At 42.2% G+C, this 20,739-nt stretch overlaps 2 protein-coding genes across 2 annotated transcripts; both read left to right on the top strand.

Moving 5' to 3' along the window:
• The first annotated feature begins 386 nt into the window (after nucleotides 1-386).
• Nucleotides 387-14,181, top strand: fam234a (family with sequence similarity 234 member A). The gene is made up of 12 exons (XM_061232494.1): nucleotides 387-472; nucleotides 4,754-5,063; nucleotides 6,081-6,191; nucleotides 6,552-6,737; nucleotides 7,143-7,267; nucleotides 8,982-9,111; nucleotides 9,499-9,631; nucleotides 9,965-10,108; nucleotides 10,591-10,672; nucleotides 11,341-11,493; nucleotides 11,769-11,871; nucleotides 12,241-14,181. Exons 2-12 carry the CDS (start codon nucleotides 4,781-4,783, stop codon nucleotides 12,453-12,455), a joined length of 1,665 nt encoding a protein of 554 aa, XP_061088478.1. The 5' UTR covers nucleotides 387-472; nucleotides 4,754-4,780; the 3' UTR covers nucleotides 12,456-14,181.
• Nucleotides 14,182-17,194: 3,013 nt separating this feature from the next.
• On the top strand, nucleotides 17,195-19,229 carry LOC133121489 (cytochrome c oxidase subunit 6B1). Its single transcript, XM_061230684.1, has 4 exons — nucleotides 17,195-17,631; nucleotides 18,314-18,425; nucleotides 18,734-18,834; nucleotides 19,004-19,229. Exons 2-4 carry the CDS (start codon nucleotides 18,320-18,322, stop codon nucleotides 19,055-19,057), a joined length of 261 nt encoding a protein of 86 aa, XP_061086668.1. The 5' UTR covers nucleotides 17,195-17,631; nucleotides 18,314-18,319; the 3' UTR covers nucleotides 19,058-19,229.
• Nucleotides 19,230-20,739: the final 1,510 nt, after the last annotated feature.

The raw sequence follows: 20,739 nt of genomic DNA on the forward strand, positions 1-20,739 counted from the left end.
AGGCTCGTCTGGTCTTGTTTTCTTATAAAATTCAACATTGAATCCAATAAAACATGCTTTCAACCATTCGGAAAGTGTGCTTACCCCTCTCAGGTATATCCCATTTTTTACAAGGTCTCATTGCTTAAGATAGCTGGATTTTGCTCAGCCCTGTTGCCAAAAAATGTTTAAATATAATTTTTCAAAGCATGTTCCATAAATAATTTTTTTTTTTGGCTACATGTCAAATTAAGTGATATTTATTCCAATAAATTTATAAGGTAACAGGGTGAAAGTATTCACTCTACCCTGTTACCTGAACACATTCACCCCAATTCAATGGACATAACTGGTGAGATAAGAAGACGTTACGTCAGGGGACTCTATGAATTTTTGAACTACATAACCCATAATTCCCGGGACAGGTAGACGTCATCTGTCTCAAACTTAACAGACGAAGTGGCACTGGAAGGGGGAGCGTAAACAAACGGCAGTAAGACACTGAATATTTATCATTGTAGATAAATAACCGTATACTATATATTTTACTTGAATTTAGCTGACTGTATAAACTTACATCAACTTAACGTTATGTTAGTTGGATGACTTGTATAATTAGGAACTAGCGAGCTAGCTAGTAGTAACGTGTTAGCTGCCTCTGCTGTTTTGGCTAAAACTAGCTTTAACTTGTGACGTGCAAAAATGTCTAACTTTTCAAAACAAACCTCGAGTTAAGCAGGAAGCCTCGAAACATGATGCCAGTGTGAACGACTTTATCTAGCTTAGTTTATAAATGGTCTTTTTTTGTTTCTAACAAACTAGCTACATAGCTAACGCTAACTTGGAAAGTTGGCAAGTTGCCAATAAGCAGAATGTTAGCTAATGTTTAGCTACCATACTTGTGTAAGTGTTAACAAACGTCGCTAGACACCTAGCGCTTATGTTGCTATCCAATGTGACTTCGCGTCACAGTTTTAACATCTTGAAAATTGGTTTTCAGTTAGCCATTTTCCTTTTTAACAGGTGCGCAACTGATTCTTGGTCCTTTTTTTATTCGTTGTTGAGCTAATTTAACAATAAAATATCTCTTTTGTTTTGCACGTCTGTTTTTGCCAGGGTAATTAAATTCTAACTGGTTAACTGGTATATTGTAAGTTTGTAACCTCAACGTCGATGTCAAGTCTGAGCAGTAGATGATTGTTGTTGGTTTTCTGTTGAACTTCTGTTTTAGGACTGCATTTTACATTGGAAATAGCTTCTCTTTCCAGAGGAATGCTTATTTGGCACAATATGCTTCATGCCCACTAAGGGGGCCAGACTTCTTGGCTGCTGCCCTGGTCACAGGTGTATTATTGTCGTTGCTGTGTATCTGTTAACAATTTCAGTAATTATCCAGAACTTCCTCTTCTGGCACAGTAGGTGTGCAGGCCAGTAGAATTAAGAATTAATTACTGTCTTTCCTTGTGTCTTGAATAGTATCTGACCTACTTTAACCACCGTGAATAAGACTGACCACATGGACCCCATGCTCCAAAATACCCTTTATCATACCTTGTTAAAAGGATACAATCATATAACAAAAAAGGTTGAAGTAGCTTATGATATGATGTGAATGTGAATAAAACAACAACAGTAACATTCATGATAAAAATCTGGGGTTAAATGGATATCTGAGCAATTACTTCTATATGACTCCCAATGGTTGATGGTTTATATCATAGGCAGAAGTCTGTGTGAGCTCTGAATCATTCTCCACTCATTCTGCTGTTTGTGTTTTTTGGACGAATGGGTGCTCATGTTCCAACATGTCAGAAAGGGGAAGCAGCAGAGAGTGTACCAATGTGACTGCGCCACCACCTTGTGTGCTAAACGGGCATAGGCCTTATGCGCTGTGCAGCGCTAACGCAGGCTTTGAGGCAGAATGTTTTGTTTGGAATAGTCTGGAGACTTGGCAACGGCACAAGTGTTTTAAAAGCCACACATGAAAAGTGTTTGGGCAGAGGGGCTGGTGTGGGAATAGCTGGCTCGGCAGGTAGAGTCCGCTGTTTATGTGGAAAAGTGAGAGAGGCCCGCGGGGCATGGCAGGAGCACTTGACACCCACTTACTGGCCTCTAATGCTCTGGAAACAGGTAGCAAATTAGAGAGCGAGAGACCAAACTGGCAGCTGGCCGGTTTGACTGTGGTATATTGCTGTCCTAGCACACTGTGTATTGACAGACTTTTATGCCACCTGATTTAGGCCAGTTGTGCAAGCAGAGAGGGAGAGCAAGAGCACAGAAGCTGTTGTTGATTCCACTGGGCTGCCTGCAGAAAGAGGGCTGAAACAAGTACTACACATGCATCATCTGTGTACAGAAAACTGACCCTCTGTCAGAAACGGTATTGTTGCAGCTGAAAAATAGGGAAGAGCTGACTGAGGAGAAGTCTTCCACATGAACATTTAGGATCTGACAATACTTTTTCCACCACCGTCCTGTGACCGTCCCGAAAACAATTGAACAATTTTGTAACAAAACAAAGGTAAAATTAGTATCCCTGATGAATTCTGACTTATCCTGATGTATCATAAATCCTGCATTTGTGTGTGTCAGTGGGTGGGTGTTGGGGATGACTATGAAAGGCTACCAGGTAGAATATCACAAGAATGTTGATCACTGATCAACATGTCCTTCAAGCTATTTGCATGACCGCTCTTGTGTTCCTGCTTTCTCCAGTTCCCTCACATGAGCAAAATCTATGGTCCCAATACGGTGGACCAGTCCATTCCAAAGCTTAACATTTTTTGAGCTAAGCTAACATTGAAAAGGCCTACATTGCTGCTGCCAACATTTACAGAAAAACCGTGGGAAGAAAAAAGTCGTTTCACAAGTTGTTTAACATCATAATTCTACATTCCAGAAATGCATTGGGAGGTGTTAGCTGTCGTCAGAATTCTATCTGAAGGCCCTGAAACACCAAGCTGACCATCGGCCGTATTTGGGCCATTGCTGAGCGTTGATGGCCTACCATCTCCCAATAGTTTCTGTGGCGTGCCCTGCACCGTTGGCGTCAGTGGCTTTTCGGCCAATTCAGCATGTTGAATCGATGGCGGAGGCCACCGGTGAGAGAGAGCTTTCTGATTCGCTGTTCAGCTTTATCGAATCAGTGCATGAGAAGAGAAATTGAAGTGAGCAAAGCAAACAGACGACACTTGACACTTTAAAAATGTTTTTTTTTCTCATTCAAAATGGAATAAAGGAAGCAAATTTATTGCACGTGTAGCCTCAATGCAATTTGAGTTTGGCTTTATAACGCTGATGATAATACGTGAAAGGAGTTTTCCCTGCTTTTTCACACAGTAACTGGAAGACAGGCACAATATGGGACCGTTAAATTCAGCTGGTTGAACACAGCCCGGCTTGATTGCAGCCAGCCCTGTTGAATCTGAACCTCACTTATATTGCCAAGGAACACATTGATTGGCCTAAAGAGAAATGGCGTAACATTCTGTGGACCGATGAGAGTAAAATTGTTATTTTCGGGTCCAGTGGTCGTCGACAGTACGTCAGACCAACCCCTGGTACTGAATTCAAGCCACAGTACACTGTGAAGTTAGTGAAGCATGGTGGCGCAAAAATCATGGTATGTTTTTCATACTACGGTGTTGGGTTCATATACCAGGGATCATGGATCAGTTTGAATACATCAAAATACTTGAAGAGATTATGTTGCCGTATGTTGAAGAGGAAATGCCCCTGAAATGGGTGTTTCAACAAGACAATGACCGCAAACACACGAGTAAACGAGCAACATCTTGGTTCCAGACAAAAAGGATTGAGGTAATGGAGTGGCCAGCTCAATCCCCTGACCTCAACCCCATTGAAAATTTGTGGGGTGACATTAGAAATGCAGTTTCTGAAGCAAAACCACAAAAAATTAACAGGAACTGTGGAATGTAGTTAATTCATCCTGGGCTGAAATACCTGTTTCTAGGTGCCAGAAGTTGGTTGACTCGATGCAACGCAGATGCACAGCAGTTATTGAAAACAATGCTTATGCCACTAAATATTAGTTCAGTAATTTAAAGTTAAATCATGAAAGATTTCTTCTGTTTATACAGTTCGAAGAGAAAAATGTTGACACTGCCATTTTTTTTAAACTGATTAATATTCATTTTCTTTGCTTCCTGTAAAAGAATAATGCAGACTTGATAAAAATTTGCTAATGCTTTGATTTGGAATTGAATGTGTAATGTTTCCACTACATTTGAAATATTAAACGAAAAGCTATTAAAAAAATATTTGCACTTCATTCACTTTTTTTTAACGCACTGCCATTTATTTGAACACAACTGTATTGGAAGTAGGTGGGTGTAGTACGTACTAAGACTGTGTCCCATGTAAGAGCCCCTTGCATGCTCTCTTTTGCCACAAAAAAGGTGGAATATCTAGTGCACCCCATCAGGTATTATGTTCTGTAACTACGGGTTCAAGGAAATGTTTCATGGATGATGAGTGAATTGTCATAAGAAGTACTATATTCATTAGACTTGTGTTATTTACCTTTACCATCTATATCACTTGAACATCTGAACCAGTATCTGCTATTCATGCTGGTACCAAATGAAAAGGAAATGTTTGCTCACTTTTTTGGTCCTTTCTGAAATGATACATGAGCGTAGAATGAACACTGGGCGAAATAGTTAAATTGTTGTGAGTGACTCTATGCAGAGAGCAAGGCCAATGCTGTTTTTAAGCCCTTGTTTTCGTCCTGCTCTTGCTCCCCTCTGCGCAGTTCCTGGTGGTGTGATGTACTGAGGAGATGCCGGACCCCACGGACAGCACCACGGAGGCTCAGCCGCTGAACGAGGAGGAAGGGGGGGCGCAGGGGTTGCCCCACCCCAGCGGGAAGGAGGACGGCTGCAGGAAGGAGGACGGCTGGTGGGGCCGCCTGGGGCTTTCTCATCTGTCCAACTGGCGGACCGCATGCTTCTTCCTTTCCCTCTTCCTCTGCCTCATTGTGGTGTTTGCCTTCTCCTTCATCATCCCCTGCCCTGTGCGGCCTGTCTACCTGCACATGTGGAACCACACCTTGCCACAGGCAGGTAAGGGAGTGGAGCCGAGGCGCCTTCTGGAACATTCTGCACGCTTGCACCAGCGTGAGCGTGTGCTGCGCCCTCTGTCTCTGTGCTCGTGTGTGTTTGGCAAGTGTGATGATGTCATCAGTGTACACCTCTGTCTTACAGGTGCAGGTAATTGGATTCAAAGTTTGGTTATATTCCCCAGAAGTGACTAGAGTGTGTTCTTAGTATTTCTATCAAGATTAAACCAGATTCATTTGTAATAAAGCTCTTAGATTATCGTGACCTGTTCAGCAGACATTCATATCTCTGAAACTTCTCATATGTAAACTGCGAGAATAGCATAGGAGATTTACTTGTTTAGTTTGAAACAACTATGATTTTTTCCAGTAACATTAGAAAACCAGACAACACAAAAACAACATAAGCTTGGCTTTACAATCTTTTTGTTAAACTTGCAGATCATTCAATATGTAATAATGCTGTAACACTGAGCTACTGTTAACTAACATTAGACTTAACAACATTCTGAAACTCTGAACATTACACCTCAATCAAGAAAGGATTGTAGCTAGCTAACAGTAGGCCTACTTAGCGATCCATCACACATTCGTTCTGCGACAACCGCATGTGTCACTGGCAGCAAGGGAGGGAGGTGAAGGGAGAGAAGGTACTGCTCAATTCTCCAGTCGCTTATTGCTTTTCACAATAGCTGGCAAAATCCTCTTCCTGAAAACGGGCACTACAAATGCTAATTGTTGCGGTTATTGCAATGTTGCAGTGCCTGCAGGTCTCTTAATTTTTCTGAAAATAAAATATATATTGCTTTTTTTGCATCCAGAGAAGATGCAATGCAATGGTATTTCTAGTTTAGCTAGCAATAAAGTGGCAAGAGCCGAAAGCAGGTCGAAAGCATTTCACTGGTCTTAGTGCTCACCACCACTCACGAAGAACTGCTGCCGTTGCATAATGTTTGCTGCCTTTAAACCAGTGCTGTTTATTACAGTTTAAAATGTAACACTTCTCCTCTCTCTCTTCAAGCTACATATGACTTCCTGGCTGTCAAAGATGCAAACAAGGACAAAGTATTGGATGTACTCTTTGTCATCAAGGCTCCGGAAGGCAGTCTAAACATAACATGTGTCAATCAAAGTAAGAATCCCAAATGAAAAAAAAAAAAATAGAAAAGCAAATTGAACTGTCATATCGTGTTGTCTTAGCGGTTTGGTTTATATAGCTCATAGTGTACAATTAGTCCATGTAAATATATATTGCAGAATATATATATATATATATATGTATATATAAAAGAGTTAATAGTTCGTACAGCATGTAACACATAATTAATAGTTTGATTTGCATAGGGTAATGGAGTTTGTTCATGAATGGAATATAAAGAATTGTTCATACAGTTGATATTGTGCATTATTTCCTCTGAAAATGAGAACATAATTGGTGGAAATTGAGTATGTACACTTTGCTTTACTAATGGGTTGGCTGTCTGTGCCTCAGGTCTCCCCACGCCCTGTGTGTTCATGTCGGCGGTGGCAGGGACCAATGGGGAGCCTCTGTGGGAGCGGCCCCTGGCCCCAGAGTTGCACTGGGTGCAGTGTGGCCTGAGCCTGGGCCTGGGCGAGGAGGGCAAGGGCTGCCTGCTGTCACACAGCAACCAGCTGACCGCCGTCAGCCACCACAGCGGTAAACCAGTGACCCTCTTGTACTGTGCCCACCTCACGTCTCACACCGCGCCCACTCGGTTGTTAACCGAGAACCGGTTCCAAAATTCCAAGAACCTGGTTGGCGATAAAAAATGTGAATTTCGGTTCTGCTTATCGGTTCCTAAATGTTCATTTTCACTCGTGTCTGTTTCGAATGAACGGCCTTGATTAGGCGATTGCGAACTGTCACTTTGACCAAAAATTGTACTTTGAATGTGTCAATTTTAAATACATATTGAATACGTTCAAACTTCTGTTCTGCACAATAAATATAAGGTCGAAAATGACCACTTAGCCTGCAAACACACCAGATACGTATGATATGTCCACTAGTGTACTGTAAATGGTAGGCAGGTTCTCACATTATTGTTCTCTTTTTTTGAAGGAGAGATTTTTTGGCAGAGGGCACACCCCCCCACTTACAGCAGTCAGCTGCCTGTACTGACAGTACCGGACCTGGACAAGGATGGCGTCGATGATCTGGTTCTAATCGGACCGGGACCAGCACAGGTATGATCAACATTAGGAAACAAATGGAAGCCCTATACACAACTGCATGTCCTGTTTGGACTAGGGTAGTGAGTGAGATCATTTTTATTGTTCAGGGGACAATGTTAAAATAAGTTATAATAAGTCCCACATACTATATGACCCAGTTTTGTGGGATATGTGCTCAGTTTTGGTTCAGGCATATGGCATAATGGGTAGGGAACTGGGCTTACCCGCTAACACCGAATGTTCTCACAAAGCTACTGGAATGTTTTCTTGATGCTATAACATTGCCAGAACATGGCAACAACACTATGAGAACATTTGCATCTGCAGGTTGCAACTTCCCAGGACCCTGCTATTGTACACTTGAGCGAGGTGCTTAACCTGAATTGTATCAGCAAATAACTCCACCTGTATAAATGGGTTGTGTTAGCAGTGTATGTTGATTGCCTAAAATGAAAATGAAAATTTTAGTATTATTAGAAAAAGCAGTGCAACCCCTAGCATCCATCCTACAGCATATACAAAAACTGTGTGAATTGTAAATTGACAAGGCCCGAGTTGGAGCTGTGTCAAGAAAATATTTTCAGAAAGTATAGGCATGCGTTCAAACCAGCCAAGCCAGTTTGAATTTGTTTTCGGTCTCCCTGATTTTGCATAATTTTGCATCAATGTGTTACTGAGATTGTAGGCTGAGGGATGTTCAGAACATCACTGACTTTACAGTTTTAAGACTTCATAATGGCATTGGCAGAAATAACCTTTTTTAGCTGCCATATTAAAGAACATACTTATTTAATGTGAACTTGTTTACTTAAATATGTTATGTCACAAAAGACCAGGCTCAATGTTTTCTCAAGGTGTGCAATGGCAGACCCTACCCTGCATTACACATATACTCACTGAACACTTTATTAGGTAGACCGGTACACCAGCTTGTTAATACAAATATTTAATCAGCCAATCATGTGGTAGCAACTAAATGTATACAAGCATGCAGGTCAAGAGGATCAGCTGTTTTTCAGACCAAATGTCCCGAATGGGGAAGAAATGTGATCTAAGACTTTGACCGTGGAATGATTGTTGGTGCCAGACAGGGTGGTTTGAGTATCTCAAACTGCTGATCTCCCAGTATCTAGAGTTTGCAGAGAATGGTGTGAAAAACAAAAAACATCCAGTGAGCAGCAGTTTTGCAGGCAAAAACACGTAGTTAATGAGAGAGGTCAGAGGAGAAGGGCCAGTCTGGTCGAAGGTGACAGTAACGCAAATACGAACACATTACAACAGTGGTATGCAGAAGAGCATCTCTGCACCCACAATGCGTTAAACCTCTTAGTGGTTAGAATACAGCAGCAGAAGACCAATAAGTCTAAAAAATAACTCTAGTAAGTACCTAATAAAGTGCTCACTGAGTGTACGTATGCCTTCTCAACCACAACACCAACATTTAAGCCATATATTTTCTTTCTGTTTATATGCTGGAATAAGTCATTCTGATCATAAATACTGGGCTCACACGGTATTGGTATTTTTCCAGCAATTAGCATTTTTATTACACTTTAAATTAGAGCAACACATTTTATCACCATTGCCTGTTGTTATCTGGTGAAAACCTTGCATTGGATTGAGAGTGAAAGGCAGACGGCACTTCTCACTCTGTGTGTGAAACGGGCGTAGCATGCCTCTGGCGTGACCGTTTCTCCCTTTGCTTTCACCGCTGTGCTGACCACAGGCAGTGCTGACGATTCTGTCCGGGAAGACCGGGGATGGGATTGGAAAAGAAGTGGGTCTGGAGTCTGAGGTGCTCACGCACCTCCTGCACACCACAGCTAAAGGCTCCCCCTACATCCTGCTTCACAAAGGTACTTCCACCATCACCAGGGCCCCACAGGCTAGCAGCTGGGAGAGATGTGCCTGCCTTCTGATGGGTGTGGAACTATTACCGGCTCACAAGCAGCGCACTGTTCAGCCTCAGTAGTCGTTACAGAGTCAAGCTTAAACATTGGTAGTGTTCCTGAAATAGGGGGTGACAGAGTGCATTGTGCTCCCACTGTGCATTGAGAGATGTACTGAGCAGCTTAACCCTGGATATGACGTTTCATCCTTATTGACTCGCTAGGGTCAGAGTACAGATCTTACTGTCAAAGCGGACAGTACATGCTCAGTCAATAGGTGCTTGGTTAGCAGTGCAAGCTTATACTGTGGCTGTGCAGTGAGGCACTGTCCTCTCCCTCTTGGGGGGGTTGCAGACTCTGGGCTGTACGGTGTGGCTCTGCAGAAGATAGCAGCCCAGGCCAAACCTGGCTGCGAGAAGAATCTGAAGAAGGACGAGGAATGGGAGAAGAAGACCAGCTCCGACACGGGCCAAGTGCTGCTGTACAAGTAAGGGCTCGCTCTATCCTCTATGAAACACACTCAGGTGTAGAAGGCCTAACAGAGAGCCCAGCTCCAGTAGGTTATTACCATAAGTGCCTTTATCATGGTGCAATCTTGGCAATTCCAATGGTACCTTCACAAACAACTCCCATTGCTGCTTCTGCTGTAATGGTAGTTATTAATTATTTACTGAAATGGTCACTTAATCCCTCTCAATATATGTTTTATAGTGTGGCTCTAATCCCTTAGTTTTGTGTTGGATGCGTTACAGATTTGTAATCCTTCTGAATGAATAAAACAGGTTTTATTACATTTTGTATTGTGGGTCTCCCTTCACAGGTCTGACTCAGTGCAGTATGTGTTGAGCATAGCCCAGAAGCGCAAGACCTCCAACCTGCTGGTGGTGACCGAGGACAGCGTAGAGGTCTTAAACGGAGACAGCCTGAAGTCTCTGTGGAGGACCAACGCCAGCCGGCTCCTGAGGTTAGAGCCAATCACGTCACTGTTTTTCACAGCCACACCCACCTTCGATTGTGCCCCTCAAAGCCATGTCCTCCACAGCCACACCCACATACGGGCGGCCTGTAGCGTAGTGGTTAAGGTACATGACTGGGACACACAAGGTCGGTGGTTCGATCCCCGGTGTAGCCTTGAGCAAGGCCCTTAACCCTGCATTGCTCCAGGTGAGGATTGTCTCCTGTTTTGTCTCATCAACTGTACGTCGCTCTGGATAAGAGCATCTTATGTTAGCAATAATGTAATTCTGCCATTCCCCTCTCACACCTCCTCTGTCAGTCTCACTGCCACTCAACCTGTGAGAAGTAGACTCTGGTATCCCATAGATCTCAAACATATCTTGATTGGGACACATTCATTTCCAGCAGCATGTTGCTTTTAATGTTAATGAGAAACAGTTCCTCCTCCAGTCCACTAAAATCAAATTCGCTGTTGTGTCTTCTCCTCAGTGAGCCTTCCCTTGGGCACTTCAACAAGGACGGCATCCCTGACGTGGTGATAGAGGAGAACATTGGTGACGGTACCAAACAAGTAGGTTCTTTCAGTTCAGATTGGTGCTCATTAAAAATACTTTTATGGGGCTGCTGAGTGGCTCATTAAGGCACCACGCCGTGGTACAACTGAACTCCGTGTGCTTGGCTGTGGGCTGCGGTCTGAAAAGAAGATGGCTGGTCCTGACAACACATTTCAGAGAACTGTGGATGTCTTCACTATCCTGAATCACCCGTAGGGATCCTGCCTGAATGTGGCTCGAAGTAGTTGATGAGACGTTTAAAATGGTGTGGGAATTTACACATTTGTAAATAATAATAATAATGACAATTAAAGGGACCGAAATAAAGCTTTCTACATTTCAAGTGTCCCACTCACTAACAGACTGACTGGTTGGTGGCTTTTCTACTCTCAAGCTGGAACCAGGCTGGCTTGCTCAGGTTCTGGGTGGTTTTCCATGAACTTGGATTTACTAACCCATATCAGCTCAGTGGTGGCATTTCAGCCTGCTGGTGTGAGAGTGCGATGCTGGTGTAGCAGTAGCAGTAGTTTAGTTGGAGCGCATTCCTTCAGGGTGCTACATGTGATTTAAACCAGTCCCTTACCCTGAGAAACTACTGCAGGAACCTGTTGCAATGTGTGACCGCCTCCTCAAAAACATTGCATAACAGCTGTGGTGTGTGTCCCGCATTGTGCCCGTGTGTTAGGTGGTCATACTGGATGGGAGCACAGGAGGAGTGCTGTGGGAAGTGAATATGCTGTTGAGACCCAACTCACCCCAGCCGTCCGCGGTCAACACCCTCAACTCGTACTCAATCTTTGTTCTATGGGGAGAGATGCCTTCTCAGACCAACTCCTCAGTGAGTACAGCCCGGTCAGCACAGCCAGGCTCCACTAGTACAGTCAGTCTCAATAGCAACCACAGCTCTACTGTCGACAAGCATGAGGGCCAAGAGCTGCCTCGTACTATCTGAGCTTAGTGTTCAAATGAGAAAGTAAATGCATGTAATGTGTGCAAATGAAAAATGAAAAAATCAGCTTGTTTATAATGTTTGATTACAACCATTGAATTTTCTCTTGCTGAAAGAATAATAAGTCTGACTTTTTCAAACTGCTTTGTCATTGAATCTCACAGAGCCCTGCAAGTAAGGGACATTTCTCTTACATGCTCAACCCAGAATTCTCCAATGTGCTTCTCGAGAAGAGCAACAGCATCGACCAAATCATAGCATTCAAGGGTAAGTGGCATAAACCCTGTATGTCTTTCACATCACAAGAAAACACAGGATCATGTAAGGCATGAAAGCTTGTTGGTGTGCAAGGAATACCCATCTGATGAGACTCTGATCCACACCATAGATCACACCTGTGTAAAATACACGGGGTCTGGGATTAAATTACTTTTCTGTGCTTGATTGATCTTGCCTGATGCGATTGAGACAACCCAGAAGACCAGAAGGTGGGTTTTTATATGTCACAGGTTCCAATACACCAGACAAGCTCAGTAGAAAAGCATAGAAAAGTAATTGATATAAAGTATAAATATAAGGTCGAGAGTGCCAAAGAACCGGGGATAACCCTTCTCGCCCCCGCTCTGTGTGCTCCAGCCACCCTGCTGGAGAGGGGCCGTCACGCCTGCTACATCACGCTGACGGGCCCGGCGGACCAGGAGCGTCTGGGGACGGTGATGATCAGCAAGCGCAAGCTGAAGGAGGAAGTCCCAGAGAGCCGGGTCCTCAGGCTGGGAGTGAGCCCGGAAGGAGAGTCCGACGACGAGATCAGAGCGGCCTACAACAAGCTGCGCTTCAGCAAGGACGTCTAAAGCAGATCTGTTATCTTAATTCTGTCCCTTCACCCTCCCCCAATACTGGCCTCTCACCCATTCCCCTCCACCCCCTTTACCCATTCCTCAAAACTCTACCCCCCAATACTGCCCTCTCACCTATTCCCCTCCACCCCCTTTACCCATTCCTCAAAACACTACCCCCCAATACTGCCCTCTCACCTATTCCCCTCCACCCCCTTTACCCATTCCTCAAAACTCTACCCCCCAATACTGCCCTCTCACCGATTCCCCTACACCCCCTTTACTTATCCTTATTCTGCCCCCTCACCTATCCCCCAATACTACCTGTTCACCCATCCTTCCCATCCACCCCCTTTACCCCTCCTGGCCCCTCATTTACCCCCCCAATACTGCCTTTTCCCCCATCCCCAGTGCAGCCTCCTTACCTGTCCTACAGAGGGGGCTGTCAGACTCAGCTGCTCTGATTCTTTTCATGAGGATTGTTGCATCATGTTATGGCAGCAAAAAGCACAATGAAGCTGCCTTCTACTGTAAATCCAATTATTTATGCTGAATGATGTGCACAATCGAAACTTCCTTCCTGCTCAGGCTCAGCCAACTGCTAAGTGCCTGTGTGTGTCCTTCCCTGCACTTATCCCTCACTGGCCAAATGGCCATAAAATGCCTAGGAAAACCAAAGTCCAAGTCTGAGCTATTTTATCTGTCTGTGTGAGTGTGTCTCTGGGCAGTGGGTAGTTATTCTGCTCAAATGTTATTCAGTTATTTCTTGACTGAAGTGCTTTATTTGATTATAATTAATCAAGATGCTCTTTCCCTGTCCTGTCGGATGACAGCTGTGATGCATCATCAGAAAGAAGCATTAATGGACATTAAGGAATATATGAAATCTGTTTGAAATACTCTGAGACTTATACAATCCCAAGGTCCTACATTTTCTGTGTGGGACTGATATGGCTTTATGCTTCCACAACATATACATTACAGGAGTTCCTGGTGAGTGCCTTTTCTCTCTCTGCTAATGAAGGCAACAATGACACCAAATGCATACAAGGCACATTCATCTATGTCCTAGAACTATGCAAATGATCATTTGAAAAGCTTTTGAATGTGCTTGATGATGCAAATGAGTACTGGGTATATTCCCATGTAAAACCTAAATTAAATAAAAAAATAAATATTTATATATACTGTATAGATATACTGTATATCAGAAAATTATTAGCAAAGGAAATTGTGGTGTTCTTCCATGCTAAAATTAAACTTGAGGGATTTGTGTTCTGTTTATGAGCAAGACGGGGAACATATGCATGGGACATCTGTCCTTTGTGTGCACTTCGGCTCTTGACACATTTATGGTGATAACCTTCACCCCTTGAAGTGAAGCAATCTGACCTGTTATTGTAAGTGAAAGTTTTTTGCCCTCCACTGTGGAAAATGGCTTCTAAAATGTTCTTGTATGTGCCATACAAACTGGGGGTAAAAACCATGAATTCCAATGGGCTCAGACAAGTTATGTTTAATAATCCACACACTTGTATATCCTTTAAGGAGAGACTTTGTTGAGGAACTGTTTGGTTGAACTAGTATGGGTTTGGTAGATTATGTTTATTTTAAAATTGGGCCTGTAGAACAGGCATCCTGGGGATACGGCTTTCTTTTTGTCTGAAGTTGTGGGGTGTTTATATTTTGAGTGCTGCAATATGTTGGATTATGTGTTAATAAACACATATTTTAGTTCAAACTTGGAATGTTGTTTCTTTGGCTTGTTCAATGTAATGTGAATGGTTTGCAGTAACGCCATGAAAAGTCTTAAGAAGACAGTGACTTGCGACTACAATTACTGCACAATATCTGGACAGACTTGGCTATACTGTAACTTGATTTGAGTTGAATGTGATTACTTTCTAAATGGACAGTATTTTTAAAAAATCACATTAGAAAATGATATGCATATACAGTGCATAAGTATTCAGATAGTGGTACAATTTCTGTTCTTTTGGCTCTGCTCCAGCACATTGGATTTGAAATGAAACAGTACGATCTGAAACTGGCAGCTTTAATTTGAGGGCATTTACATGCATTTTGGGTAATCTGTGTAGGAATTGCATCTATTTTCATACATAGTCCCCCATTTTAGGGGACCCATAGTAATCAGCAATTAGCTTCGCAGCTATTTCTGTAGTCGGGTGTATTCAATTGTTTCCTTAGTGCAGGAATAGGAAAGCTTTTTAGTCTATTGAGTCTTGATTCTAGGCTTTTGATTGCCTTTGGAGTCTTTTATTGCTGTTTGTCAACATAAGGACCTGAGTTGTGGCAGTGACTGTCAAGGAACCCATTATGAGGCTGAGAAATAAGACAAAAACACTCAAGAGATACAGACAAAATGGCTTACCAAAATATATTGTTTGGAACATCATTAACAAGAAAGAAACACCTGTCTGACAGATCAAACACTCAAGTGTCAGTACCTACTCTACAGAAGACTTCACAAACATCTACAGAGGTAACACTGCAATATGCAAAACACTAGTTGGCTGCAAAGATGGGATGGCCAGGTTTACAGCTTGCTAAGAAGTACCTAAATGAGCCTGCAGAGTTCTGGAGGTCTTGAAGTGTGAAACGTGGTAGTGGTGTTATAGTTTGTGCATGTATTGCTGCTACAGGTGCTGGCTCACTTGCCTTCATTGATAATATAACTGATAGCAGCAGAAGAATTAATTCTGTACAGAGGTGTGCTGAAGCAATTCATCTGTTCAAGTTCAATCAAATGCCTCCAAACCCATTGGACAGTGCTTCATCCCACAGCAAGGCAATGATCTGGGGAATGGACATGTAAAACTGGACAGATTGCTTTTGGTACTTAAAACCACACAAACTTCTTATGGATATCAGGACCAAAAATAAAATACTGGAAAGGTGTACAATATGGGATCTTTAAAATTGTTCATTTGTACATATACTTTTAGTTCCCTAAAATGGTCTGAACTGAAGAGGGGGGTATCTCAAGGATATCTGAAAAGTAATGCATAGAGGAATTGTCAAAAATCCCTCCACATGTTATCTAACCTCATCACACATAGGAAAAGACTCATGGCCTCTTTGCCAGGTGTGTTTGCACAAAGTATTAAACCAAGTGTGCCAATAATTGTGGAACCTGTTTTGTGGAACAGAAAATATTGTGGAAATATTGTGAATAAATGTTTTAAAATTCTTTGGTATGTAAGACTTTGGTAAAGCGCACTACTTTACACATGTTGGGAAATAAAGCTTATGTCAATAACTTTGTTTTTTTTTTTGTTTACAGCATAAGATTTATGAAGGGTGCCAATAATTATGGATCCCACTGTATTGACAACAGTGGACTGTGCATATGCATATGTCCTATGCCTGTTGGTTCAAAAGGGTTCAGGAATAGTAACTGTCATTTTCAAGCTTGTGTTAAGAAAAGGGGGGATACTTAAAGGGTTAAACTCAAGTGAAAATGACCTTGAAGTAAACTAGTGTCATAAGATGGATGTGATATGTACTACATACAGCAATTATATTGTTATTTTTATTACTATTGTTATTATTGTGCTATATTTTTGCTATCATGATTACTCATTATCGTTTATTTATTACCTTACTTGGCTACTGCATGAGTAGACATCCCAACTTAAAGGGTGAAAATTCGACATACCTAGATACAGCCGCTTTAACGAAATGGTTAACAGTAGGCTTATTGCAGAGTGCCGAACTTCTGTGAGCTCATACGGAAAGTCACATGCATGAATACTAAATAAAAAAAGAACATGCGCAGAGTAACATGTTAGACAGAATATGAACGAGGATTCAGTCACGTAGGAGCCTACGTCTCACCAAGAGGCTGCGCGAGGACACACGCACATTATGGCATGTGTGTGAAGAGTGCGAGCCTGACAATACGCTTTGACGAGAATCGCTGCCGAGCCCTGCCCCCGTTAGTCACAGTTATTTTCTGGTTCAGAAGTTCTGTGACAATCTGACTGCGGGGAAATAGTATTTCATGAACATTTGCTTGAGAGAAACACATTCATTTAATTTATGTATCGGCGGAGGGGCGAGCACTTCGGGGCTGTCAGACAGTCCTTGAGCACTTGAGAGGATTATGCCTACTTTATAATGACATGTCTGGATGTCATTCCAAGCTAAACAATCACGTTAGATTAGGCTGCTGCTTGGCCACTTTCGTGATTTCAACGACTGGAGAGGGTAGCTACCTGGATATTCCGCGCACTATAAATCAATCTAACCAGAAGTAGTAGCCTAAATTAAGTTCTCGCGTTTGTCATACTGTAGTCTGGGTCGCTCAATTTTGATGATTAGTCTATGTGAACAATACTGTGAAGACATCTCTGAAGATGTCGGCAAAGCGTCAGCGTTTCTGCTTGGTCTCCGTATTGTTGCGTGCATTAAGAATTTAATCGAATTCAAGCACTTGAGGGAGAACGGATTGCAATAGACAGACACTAGACCGACTAACTTTCTCTTCACAGCTGTCTAATCCGGGGTAAAATGAGGTCACAGTCGGTTACAGCTTGCTATGGAATAGCGACAGATAGGCTGTTTGTGGTCTAGAAAACTGCATGTTCTTCTTTTTCCAAGTCAAAATAATATATTTTTATTTTTCGCCTATGAAAAGCATAGCCTATCGTTTAAACAGAAAAATGGCGTTTACAGCTGCTTTTTGGCAGTTCGACGCCCTCTCTTCCTGAATTAATCATTAGGTTAAAGACAAACAGCAATCGTAGTATTGTAATATCCTCCCCTTCCGGCTTTACTTAATTTCAAGTTGTAGATAGTTAATGGATAAAAAACAACAACAACAAAGCACAATAATAAAGAAAGCAACGCAACAGCAGCAGCAACACATATACATATAGCTATTCAAGAGACAACCAAGCCTATGCGATTCTCTATAGGGTGTACGCGCACGTAGTCTACATATTCTTACACCCATACCCATACCCATACAAAGTAGAAATAGTTTCCAACCCCAGTTATCTCAATGTGACCTCAGTCCGCCATAAAGTAGTGACAGAACTGCACGGATGCCCGATACTTACTCATTAAACACCTGCGCACGAGGAGGAGCGCATTTTGAGAGCCAGCTGCAAAAGGACTAGCATCAAGCACAAACGTCACTTTTATTAAGGGAATACCAGCTAAAGAGGTAATTTATTTTCATTATTTGAAATTATAGTTTGTCCTATTATAATAAATGAAGGATATCGGATAAATGTGCGATGAATGAATAAAGGCTAGACTCGGTTTTATATACAGGATATCTATATATAGGTTATTTATAATGACATAATATAAAATAACCTGGTCTAGCCTGTAAATCACCTATGGTACTATGCCATAGATGCACTGCGTTACTGAAGGCTTTAACTTGTCACGCAAGCACAGACCTTTTTTATATGCTATAGCCTAGATAAGTGACATTTTCACCGCGCGCTTCTTCTGCTCTGAAAGTCCTAATTATTTACATTTGTTGAAAATGATCTATGCATCATTACAATGGAAATACATTTTAATGTCCTAAAGGGTGCGTTTCCGATCAGTAGCAGATTTGGGATGATAACGATGTTATTTTAATAACTAAGACAATTATTTCAATAAACTCGACTGTTCTGTTAAAAATATGATGTATGTAAGAGGGTAAACGGAGCGCATTTCTAGAACAATTTCGAATAGCTGCATTATGGCGTCTTTCTACCCTTTTCAAATTAATCGGCTGTGTCCACTGTAGTAGGTTTCCGTTCTTTTTTGATTGCTGCGGTTATATCTCTGAACGCTGAAATGTATTTATTTAAGCAATTATTTTTCGATTTTCTCATCCTATACTTTAGGGTGTCATGGCAGAGGACATACAAGCTAAACTGGAGAAGTACCGCACTGCACCCTTTGATGCCAGATTCCCAAACGCGAATCAAACCAGGAACTGCTGGCAGAACTATCTTGGTAGGTCTAGAACCGTAGTTCTCAACATGGGGGCCTCAGGGAGCTTCCAGGGGGGCCTTAAGATAATAGGAATTTATTGAAAGCTTCAATCACAAAACATCAAGGCGTAAGTAATTATTTAGCTAAATAAATAACACAATACAAATATAATGCTTTCACTTTCTGTTCATGTCTCTCACTCGGTATGGAACAGCTTACGAATGCAGAGCAGGAGGTAAAACAAGTTCAAGGAGAGGACCTGTAAATTCAGATGACAATTTTAGATGTTCGATTTACAGCTGTAAATGTGCTTTGTCCTCTATTTATAGATTACCATCGCTGCCAAAAGTCCCTGACGAACAAAGGTGTTGATATTGCCCCATGTGACTGGTACAAGAGGGTCTACAAATCGCTGTGCCCCATGTCTTGGGTGAGTGTCTGAAGGTATTTTTTGGCAGGAGGTGGGGGTGCTCTTCTTTAACTCCCCAGAAGCATCTTAAATCTGAAGTGCACACACAGTTGATATCAAAGGTATAATATGTGCAGCATATTCACAATTTCTCAAAGAAAATAATCAGATCATTTATTCTCTCTCGTAGATTGCTAAGTGGGATGACCAGAGGGATGAGGGAACGTTCCCGGGGAAGATCTGAGTGTACCCTAAGAAGCAGCCCTCAGAGTAAAGTCTGTATCAGTGTAGGGGTGCTCATCCTCTGCAGCTTCCATATCTGCTCCTGTGCCATGTGAGCAGGTTCTAACTGAACAGTCATTCCTTCTAATATGTATTGTGCATATTGCATTAAAGTCTCAGGCAATAAATCAAAATGAAGCGTGCGCCTTGATAATAGCCCCCCCCCAATTCTGGAGAAACGGCTCCTTCAGAAAAGCACAGACTGGGCAGACTAAGGTAGTTGCTTACCTTTCACCCTTTCTGACTTAAAGTGGTTAAATCTGACAGACTTCACAATGATCCCATTGCTGCCACACCGACCGAGCCTAAAGCAGAACCCATGGAGCGAGGTTAAATATTAAGCAGTGAAGCTTAAGGATAGTGCTGCTGATGTCACGCTGGTGTAAAACGACCCCACAACCATGTCACTGCACCACCATCACTGCTCATTGCTGACCTGGGGAACTCAGCCCTGATTCCTGGCTCCAGTTCATCGATAAAAGCAAAAGAGATTGCACACCCTATACCGCAGTATTAAATGCAGTATTTTTTGCCAACGTTTCAGCAGCACAACAATTAACTCACACCTAGTGAAATCCGTAAGTATTTGGACTGTGATACAATTTCAGTTTTTTATGGCTCTGTACTCCAGGAAATTGGATTTGAAATGAAACAATGAATATGAGGTCAAAGTGCAGACTGCAGACATTTCCTTGACTGTCATTGACACTACTCTGATTCTCATGTTGACAAACGCCAATAACAGACTTCAAAGGCAATCACAAGCCTAGAATCGAGACTAGATACTGAAAGGAACAAAGTAACCAATTGAATACACCGGACTAATATGAAACAGCTGAGAAGGCAACTGTCCACTTACATTTGGTCCCCTAAAATGGAGGGACTATGTACAAGAAGGGATGCAATTCTTACATGGATCACTTAATATGGCTGTAAATACCCTCAAATTAAAGCTGCACTTTAACCTCGTAGTCTTATTTCAAATCCAATGTGCTAGAGTATATAGCCAAAAGAACAGGAATTGTCCAAATACTTACGGACTGCACCTGCGAGGCAATCAAGATCATGTGACGTTAAACAAGGTTAAACAGCAGATATTTGTGTTGCAAACTATTCTGATTATTTACTGAATGAGAGACAGGCAATTCATTTTGGGGGTGATGATTTCACACCTGGCGATTTAATATATTGCTATTTCATCCCACAGTCCAAAGACATGCAGGTTAGGCTGATTGGAGAGTCTAAATTGCCCGTAGGTATGAGTGTATGAGTGTATGAGTGAATGGTGTGTGTGCCCTGCGATGGACTGGCGACCTGTCCAGGGTGTATTCCTGCCTTTCACCCAATGTATGCTGGGATAGGCTCCAGCCCCCCTGCGACCCTGTTCAGGATAAGCGGGTTAGGATAATGAATGAATGAATGAATGAATGAATGAATGAATTAATTCTTGGGCAATTATTAAGACTAAACAGGATTAAACAACCTCATGACTTAAGCACTGAAACCAGACTAAAGCCCCACACTTTGGCCCAACCTTGTAATCGTATTACTAATATCAGATTACTAATTATTGTCCAGTTAATTCCAAAGGTGAATACAGGTTGTTAGACCCTAACTGAAAGGTGAAAAGCATGTCAGACATAC

Source organism: Conger conger, chromosome 2 (assembly GCF_963514075.1).
Source record: "Conger conger chromosome 2, fConCon1.1, whole genome shotgun sequence".
Classification (NCBI taxonomy): domain Eukaryota; kingdom Metazoa; phylum Chordata; class Actinopteri; order Anguilliformes; family Congridae; genus Conger; species Conger conger.

Coding starts and splice junctions, on each gene's coding strand:
- fam234a (XM_061232494.1), top strand. CDS start 4,781: ATGCCGGACCCCACGGACAGCACCACGGAGGCTCAGCCGCTGAACGAG. Junction 9,632..9,964: donor GGCCAAGTGCTGCTGTACAA/GTAAGGGCTCGC, acceptor CTCCCTTCACAG/GTCTGACTCAGTGCAGTATG. Junction 10,109..10,590: donor AACGCCAGCCGGCTCCTGAG/GTTAGAGCCAAT, acceptor TCTTCTCCTCAG/TGAGCCTTCCCTTGGGCACT.
- LOC133121489 (XM_061230684.1), top strand. CDS start 18,320: ATGGCAGAGGACATACAAGCTAAACTGGAGAAGTACCGCACTGCACCC. Junction 18,426..18,733: donor CTGCTGGCAGAACTATCTTG/GTAGGTCTAGAA, acceptor CTCTATTTATAG/ATTACCATCGCTGCCAAAAG. Junction 18,835..19,003: donor CGCTGTGCCCCATGTCTTGG/GTGAGTGTCTGA, acceptor TCTCTCTCGTAG/ATTGCTAAGTGGGATGACCA.